General features: G+C 42.4%; 1 protein-coding gene across 1 annotated transcript; it reads left to right on the plus strand.

Annotated features, from left to right (window-relative positions):
- Positions 1 to 1044: 1044 nt before the first annotated feature.
- On the plus strand, positions 1045 to 5049 carry Ccdc179 (coiled-coil domain containing 179). The gene is made up of 4 exons (XM_005357848.2): positions 1045 to 1161; positions 1917 to 1961; positions 3370 to 3474; positions 4927 to 5049. Exons 1-4 carry the CDS (start codon positions 1114 to 1116, stop codon positions 4939 to 4941), a joined length of 213 nt encoding a protein of 70 aa, XP_005357905.1. The 5' UTR covers positions 1045 to 1113; the 3' UTR covers positions 4942 to 5049.
- Positions 5050 to 8292: the final 3243 nt, after the last annotated feature.

Raw genomic sequence — 8292 nt, forward strand, 5'->3', positions numbered from 1 at the left:
CACTGCTTGGCCATTTCTATCTAGCCTCTTCTAGGCTAACTCTCGCACCTGGGCTAGCCCATTTCTAATCATCTGTGTGTTGCACCCCAAGGTGCGCTTACCGGGAAGATTCTAGCCTACGTCCATCCTGGGTTGGAGCTTCATCGCCTGTGCCTCAGAGAGCAGAGCTCTCGCCTCTGCCCGCAAGAGTAGAGCATCGTGTCCCTCTGAGGCGTCTGCCCCCGAGAGGAGAGCTGTCAAGTCTCTGAGCTCACTTCCTCTTCCTCTCAGCGTTCTGCTCCTCCCACCTACGTTCTAACCTATCAGGTCAAGCAGCTTCTTTATTTAATTAACCAGTGACCTTCCTCCATCAAGGACAGGATGTGCCTGGTTCTATATTTAGCCAAACTCGCAAAAACACTGAGCATTGTTTTTGGTTTAAAAGTTGTTTTGAACTGAAAGTTTGGAAATGCACGTTTGTTTTTGAAGTATAAATGAGGACAGGTCAATCTATTCAGAACTTCCACTGTGTGAAACTCATCTGCTGGTAAGATGTTTCTTTGTGCCCATGCTCTCAGCCCTGTCTCAGGATCTGAGCCCAGCTGCAGCAGGACAGCAGAAAATGCCTAGCACACCAACATGAAGTGGGGAGCTGTGCTGAGGACTCACCTGGGCAGAAAGGCTGAGTGCAAGGCAGCCGTGTTCACCACACCCCAATCCTGGACCACTTTCTACTGAAAGTCCCCGGGGGTCAGAGGTAGGGAGCAGGACTGGTCCAGCTGGAAATCGTGATGGGAAATAGTGAGTAGATAGAACTTCAAATCAGAACAGAGAGAGGCTAATGAGACAGACACAGATTAGACGCATTAACCAGGGGCTTGCCTAGCAAACAAGCAGGTGACTTCTGTGACTTTGGAGCATGTAGAATAGTATACAGGGAATGATAGCAGCCTGAGGTTTTGTAGACAGCCAGAAGCTGTGTCTCAGCCTCCTGGGCACTGGATTTAGGTAAAGGGCGGGTCCCAAGATGAGAAAATAAAGAGAATTGTGATGGCGGGGTGGGACAGTGCTGCAGGGACATGAGTGGCCCCATCTTTAGGCAACAGGTGCCTAGGCACCCTACGGCTCTGCAGCATGTGTCTGCCGCGTGTTCGAGATGAGGAGCCCGCCCAAGTCTACCCAGTGAGTCCTCTGAGTTTTTAACTCTGTTCTAGCCAAATTTGCCCTAGCCCTGCACCCCAAGCATCCATCCAAGGATCCAACTTGAACCTTGAATGAAAGAGACTAGATCCTAGGATCCTAGGAAGACCCCTGAGGAGGAAAATGCGCCACAGTGCTTGCTTGAGTAGGGCCTGATCTATTAGTTGTGTTGACTGACACACTGACCCACAGTGGAGGATGAGGGGTGGGTGAGGGGTTAGAGAAAAGAGGAGCATGGGACACATGCAAGTTCTCAATACTGAGAAATGGAGTGGACATTTACCTTCAAGGTTTAAGGTTATAGTTGGATTAAAGTTGGGAAGAGAAGTATTGAAAAGACACTTGATGGGTGGAGGAGATGGGGGACTCCTGAAGAACACCCACTCCTCCCTGTGCCCCATGACTTCAATTGCTCCAGTTTTCTGGATTTGGGAGCCAGATTAAAAAGTAGACCCACTCTTCCATGCATTCAGGGTGGCTGCTCAAAATTCACATGCCAACGCAATTGTGACACTTTTCGGGTTTCATACATCTCCTTCCTGGAATGAAGCCAGCACTCAGCTTGTCCCTTGTAATATGGCTCACAGTTGGCTCTCCATCCTCTTTCAATTATGCTCCGTTGCTCTTTCTCTTGCCCTGCCTCTTGCCTGCAATGATACCTAGAACACAAATTTTAAAGAGGTGGGTCTCTTCTCTGCTTTATTTTGACGTAGTGTGCATTTTTACAAATTGCATAGGAAGGAACACGAAGGCGCCACACTTCGGATGTTTCTACCAGGCAGGTAAATTTTGTTTGAAATGTTTTTAACTTATGCCTGCATGTATGTTTGTCAATAATCAGACACATTGTCAATGCATCCCAGTTAGAGTCCTGGGACTACTATAATAGGCCTTTTTATCTTTTATTTTTTGGTTTTTCGAGACAGGGTTTCTCTGTAGCTTTTGGTTCCTGTCCTGGAACTAGCTCTTGTAGACCAGGCTGGCCTCGAACTCACAGAGATCCGCCTGCCTCTGCCTCCCAAGTGCTGGGATTACAGGCGTGTGCCACCACCGCCTGGTCTTGATTAGGTTGTGTGTGTGTGTGTATGTGTATATCTATATATAACTTATATATGCTTCATTATATATATACAGCACATATAAATTGTAAATTAGAGTACAAAACAGATATTACTCTTATGGAATTGAAACATTGTGAGTGTCCCCAAATCTACCCAGAGGCAACCTCCATTTTAGCTCCCTGTATCTCTCCCGACATAAACATGATTTCGAATATTTTTCAGCCACTTGCTTTTAATATATTGCCACGTATATGTGCCTCTTTAAGTGCACTGGTAACATTTTCTTAGCTTTGAATTTTATAAATATGAGTCAGAAAACTCAACACTGATTCCTTAGTAAATGCTGTGCATAATTGCGGTTCCCTCATTCCCATTGCTGCTTAATGTTTTGTTGTGGAACAAACCACAGCTCATTATGCCCCTTCTCATTTGTCACATTGGGTTGGCTCAACATCCTTCTACAATGGACAGTGCTACTGTGAGCATTTGGGTACATGTGTCCTCCCCATGCACAGAGGATCTTCTCATTACTTTCACAGGAGGGGAATGTTTGGATCATGGGGAAACAAACTTTTCATTGATCTGGGTGCCTGTCGCTGTGTGCAGAGCATCACACTGACTCTTCCATCAGCAATTGTCCCTACACTGTACACCATCTCTTCAAGGCATTCGGTTTTCATTCTTTGGGCTTATGGTACTCACAGATGCCACACAATGGTGACATAAAAGGCTGGATTTTGGAGCCAGATTAAAAAGTAGACCCACTCTTTCATGGGCATGGGGTGTGTGAAACGAAGCATGTAATAAGACTATCCATTTGAACATTTGGAATAAAATTACATTTAAAATAAAATTGAAATACATGATCATGAATCTGGGTTTATAGAAACTGACATAGTTTAATTAATTAATTAATGGGAATCAGTCCTCCTGATGCTACAGAGGGTGTCAAATTGAAAAGAAATAGCTTGGGGTTTTGTTTTGTGATTCTTCCCTGTCTCTATTAGCTAAGTAGACTGTGTGTTGCTCTGATCATGTTATTGACACAAACCAAAAATGAAGCACATGTTAGCTTCATATGATCTGAGAGGTTCTTTTTTTTTTATTTCATTTCTCAATGTTCCTTAAGTCTTTGGATAAACGTATCCACTACATGCAAAACCTAAGGAAGGAGAAGAGGAAATTGGGAAAAAGGTTTGCAAGGCCTGCCCCCGTTCCAGATCCAGGAATTACAGTAAGTGTCGAGCACTTTCAGAAATGGACAGTCCTCACTTGCTACCAGCATCCTGCTTTTTAGTGTACCTGATCACTCTTTAATTTTCTCTGCAACAATCTGTAATGCCACTCCAGGGAGAGCCTTAATATTCCTTTTACCAAATTATCATGGGTTAGGTCTTCTCAGCAACTGTCTCCTGCTGGGAACATGGGCTTTGAGCTCTGTTTAGTGTGTGGTCTGAAGTTATTTGTTTAAACCTTAAAAATGAATTACAAAACTTCCTAAACAATAATTTATTAAGCCTATAATTAACACTTGAAATTTTAGAAAATTCTCTACACTGATTGCAACTTTGTGTCTGTGTGAGTAGATGCTATGTGTGTCCCGGTCCCCATAGAGGCCAGAAGAGGCTATCATGTCCCCTGGCATGACAGGTGGTTGTGAGCCACCTAGTGCGGGTACTGGGAATCTAAGAGCTGGAGCTATAAATGCTGAGCTAGCTTTGGGCCTTGATATAAGTTTATCAGGAATAAATGCTTTCAGAATGAGGGCTACATACAAGTCACATATAATGGCATTAAACTGCTCATTCTGTGGCTCACCAGAAGTCTGACGGCTTTCCCACTTGACAGTCCCTTGGTTACCTGAGGATAGCTGTCACTTTCCTACAATGTCAGAATTACTTTTTGTCAGATTGAAAATCCAGTTTTCTAAAATCTAATTTGCTTTCTGTTGACTGGTGAGCCCTGGCTATCTTCAAACAGTGGGTATGCTCCATACATAAATTTTTAGTTATTTTATCAGTTCCATGCACTTCATATACAATATAGTATTCTCTGTACTCCATCTAACTGGTCCATTCTTCCTTCAAATCTCAGGCAATCACTATCTTTTGCCATTTCTCCACATAGCCCTTAGCAGATTGTCATGTGGTAGAAATCATCCAGCATGCAGCTTTTAAGAGTGGCTCTTTTCACTTAGTAATATACATTCAAGGTTCCATCACATGCTTTAATGTCTTGATAATCCAGTTTTAAATGTAAAAATTATTTCTTTATTGTGGAGTATACACATTTGGATGAACATGTATGTGCCAAGGGATATATGTGGAAGACAGAAGACATGACCGTAGAGAAGTTGATCCTCTCCTTCCCTCATATGTGTTAGAGGGATCAAACTCAAAAGTCAGGCTTAGCAGAAAGTGCCTTTATCTGCTGAGACATCTCATTGGCCCAACCCATTTTTTTATCAGTGAACACTAAGTAATTTTCTGGATATCGTGTAGTGACTGATTAACACACTGAAGGATGCTTGTTGTAATTAAGAACTGTTGTGTGCAAAACTGCTTGCATAAAAAGACCTCAGTGAGGTCTTTATTAAGAGTGAGATAATTGGTAGTTTATATAAATTTTCCTTACATAAATTTTAATTGCCTTTTTCTTTTTATCTGTGTGTTCTACTCATGCTTAGTGGTCATCCGAATAAGCCTGGAGTCTTCTAGATGAACCTATTCTCTAGATGAAAATATGTGGAATTCTGACATTGAAAAACAGGTCATGGCTTGGCTTCATCTGAAGAATAAAGGAATGTTCCATCATTCTGCAAAATAAACACAGAACTTGCACTCAACAACCAGGCTGTGGGCTTCTAAATTTTATTAAGTTTATAGCTCATCACTGTAGATATTTTTGGGGTAAACTGGTATCTCAAAATGTAAAGATTTTAAAAATATATTTGTGTTTCAGTTGTTGCAATTAGGTATATAGTTTACTTAGATATTGGGAGCGATCCTTCAATGTTAGGAAAATAACAGCATAATATCCCCTCTAGATTTACGATGATTTGGGTTGGTACTTCAAATAAAGTGTAATATAAACAAAATTGTCACTTAAATCAAAATCCACAGAACATTTTCTATGCAGACCTGAAATGAAGTTCTCTGTTGATATGAAAAATAAATAGTAACTGCATCTGGTGTAGGAAAACGACACTTTTTGGTAAGTAATGTCCGACTTGAAAATGGAATAGTGACTGTTGTCTAAACTATTCACAGCTGTTCAAAGTCAGCAATGGAACTGGCCAGGTTTCTGTAGTTTTAAAAGTGGTAAGTGGGACACAAGGAATTTCATTTTTAAAAATATAGACAAAAATGAGAAACTATGATAAACCGCCAGAAGATAGAATGGAATATTTAAAAGTTAATTTCCAGAAATTGAACAATAGTAGCAAACATGACATGTTTTTCAAGAATATAAGAAGTGAACTTGATCTATCAGGTTGTACCACAGGCTGCCTAGAAGAAGGTTCCATACTGTGCTACAAGCCAGGAAGGGGAGCCTGGGCAGAGCTGTAGGAACTCCTTCAGCCGGTAGCCTTTAAGCTACCAGCCCACTTGGGCATGGCCTCTTATAATATAAATGCTGATGTGAAGAACGTGCTTGTGCTCGGTCTCTCTTCTGGCTGCTGGATTCCATTCCTGTTTCCCCATCAGAGGACTGTGATCTGTGAGCCCACTCCTAAATAAATAACCCTTTATTATACTCACTTCTGAGCTAGTGTGGGCTTTCTTTTTAGGGTCCCTCTTCAGAGCAGAGTTCATAAATTTCCTGAGTTGAAGATGCACTGAGGCGAACAAGAAATCAAGACACCTAGTTTAGCTGCTGTTGACGGGACAAGCTACAAAGTGTAATGAGCAGGCAGATAACTCACACTGACTGCTGGGGACTGCCTAGCTGCATGTGTGAGGCCAGTCAATACAGGTCAGACTAGTAAGCTCCACAATCTACCACATTCACCTACCAGCAGCATGCACAGCCCTTGTTCATCACATGGGGCATTTAGCTGACAACAGAGGAATCAACTGATAGCAGTAAGCTACTCCCAACTCTCCAAAAATAAGTAACTCTCCAAGACTAGGGTATGGAAACTTTACAAGAAGTTTGGACCTCACCAGCCCCCTTACCACTGAAGAGGCAATGCAAGACCTTCAAAGGACATCTGGATGTGCGCTTAGTACCAAGGTATACAAAGTCTATTTTTTTCTGCATGTGTATGGTGCGGGAGAATTGTCTGTATTCTGTCAATCATGTTTTAAATAAACGCTGATTGGCCAGGCAGGAGGCATAGGAAGGAAAAGCAGACAGGAAGTAGAAATGATGCAAAGAGAACAGGAGAATTCTGGGAAGGAGGAAGTTGATTCCCACCACTCCTGCCTAGATCACCAAAGCAGCAGGATGATATCTGCCCCACTGAAAAAGGTACTGAGCCACATGGCTAATATAGATCAGAAAAATGGGTTAATCAAGATGTGAGAGTTAGCCAGTAAGAGGCTAGAGCTAATGGGCCAATCAGCTTATAATTTATGAAGACTTTGGGGTGAAACAGTTGTGGCATACCAGGCAGGACAAAAACCCCAACAACAAGCAGGCCCCCGTTCGTGTTACATGTGTACACCTATATCATAAGTTTAACTTACAAATTAGAGAAAGATTAACAACCACAACTAATAACACAGAACACAACAATATGTTGTAATAAAAAATGCTATGGTTGAGATCACTCCAGCTTGAGAGAGTTAGGGTGAATACAAGTCTGTTGCAGACCACAGGGACCCAAAAGGCACAGGAGGAGGTCTTCAGGAAGCTGAGCGTGTAAGAGTGGAAATAGCATAAGTAAAGAGATGAAAAGGATTATGAAAGCAAAAAGGGTATCTGGGAATGGGAATAGTGTCCTCCTGAATTTTAGAATCTTCTCTTATAGAACACATATCAGGGAATTGGCTGGGGACATTAGCCAACAGCTGAGAATAAGATCCTTTGACCATAATCCTTGATATCAAGGGAGGGTTAGGTACCAATGTCCAATGACTTTCAGCTTGGCACTACTTAGAGTCAGTGTAGTAAGCAAAAACAGAAGCAAGATCGGTGCTTGCTGCCATCTCTTGTGCCTGCTCATTTTTTTCTGCTTCATTGTTGGCCTCAATTGCCCAAGGTCTGGTGAGATGGGTGGGGATCGAGTGTAAGCTGCAGGACACTTTCTGGAAAGACACAGCAAAGTCTCCCCATGATAAGTAATGGGCTGGTGATTGCCATTTATCTGTTATCCCATCTTTCTGGAGCATCAAAGGTTACTTCACAGACCCTGACAAAGTGTCCAATATTTATGAGCTGCAGTATTTCCCTTGTTAACTGTTTTCAAAACATTCAAGGTCAATAATGCCATAGTGGTAAGATGTTGAAGGGGAGGAGCCTTATTCAGATGCATGTTCCCCACTCTGCATTTATCAGTTTGGTCTTTGAGTTACTCATGTGCTCTCTGCACTACAGCTTGACCTTGGGAATTTTAAGGGATCTCAGTAACATGTTGATTTTTCCACTGGAGACAAAATTGTTTAAAGGCAGGGAAGGATCCACATGATACACAAATGCCTTTTAGTCTGGATTCAAATATCTGTAGTTCTTTTTCTGTTTCTCGGGAGACTATGAGAGGAGTGTGCAATGCCACTTCTCCTTCACTGACATTGGGTATTTAACTTTAGGGCTGCTGCAAGAGCCTCTGCAGACATTGCCAGCATATATCTAAGTCCCTATGTCTTGACATACCAGGATCCAGTCATCCAGGGGGACATTCCTTATCAGACCGAGCAGCCTCTGTATCTCTGCTGTGGCTCCATCACAAGCAAGCTGGCATCACAGTAGTCTAGCTGTCTTAGCATGCTGTGGTTTCCACTCCATGGAACTTTATACTCTATCTAGAAATTTAATAAAAGGCTCAGTAGGTTCCTGTCTTAAATCTCTGAAACGTTCTGTGCCCTGCAGAGAGCATAGCCTCCTAAGC

This window comes from Microtus ochrogaster, chromosome 22 (assembly GCF_000317375.1).
Source record: "Microtus ochrogaster isolate Prairie Vole_2 chromosome 22, MicOch1.0, whole genome shotgun sequence".
NCBI classification, from domain to species: domain Eukaryota; kingdom Metazoa; phylum Chordata; class Mammalia; order Rodentia; family Cricetidae; genus Microtus; species Microtus ochrogaster.

Bases quoted from the DNA above. Each gene is read 5' to 3' on its own strand.
- Ccdc179 (XM_005357848.2), top strand. From the start codon at position 1,114: ATGTGTCTGCCGCGTGTTCGAGATGAGGAGCCCGCCCAAGTCTACCCA. The intron at 1,162-1,916 runs GTGAGTCCTCTG...CAAATTGCATAG, and splicing joins AGCCCGCCCAAGTCTACCCA to GAAGGAACACGAAGGCGCCA. The intron at 1,962-3,369 runs GTAAATTTTGTT...ATGTTCCTTAAG, and splicing joins CGGATGTTTCTACCAGGCAG to TCTTTGGATAAACGTATCCA.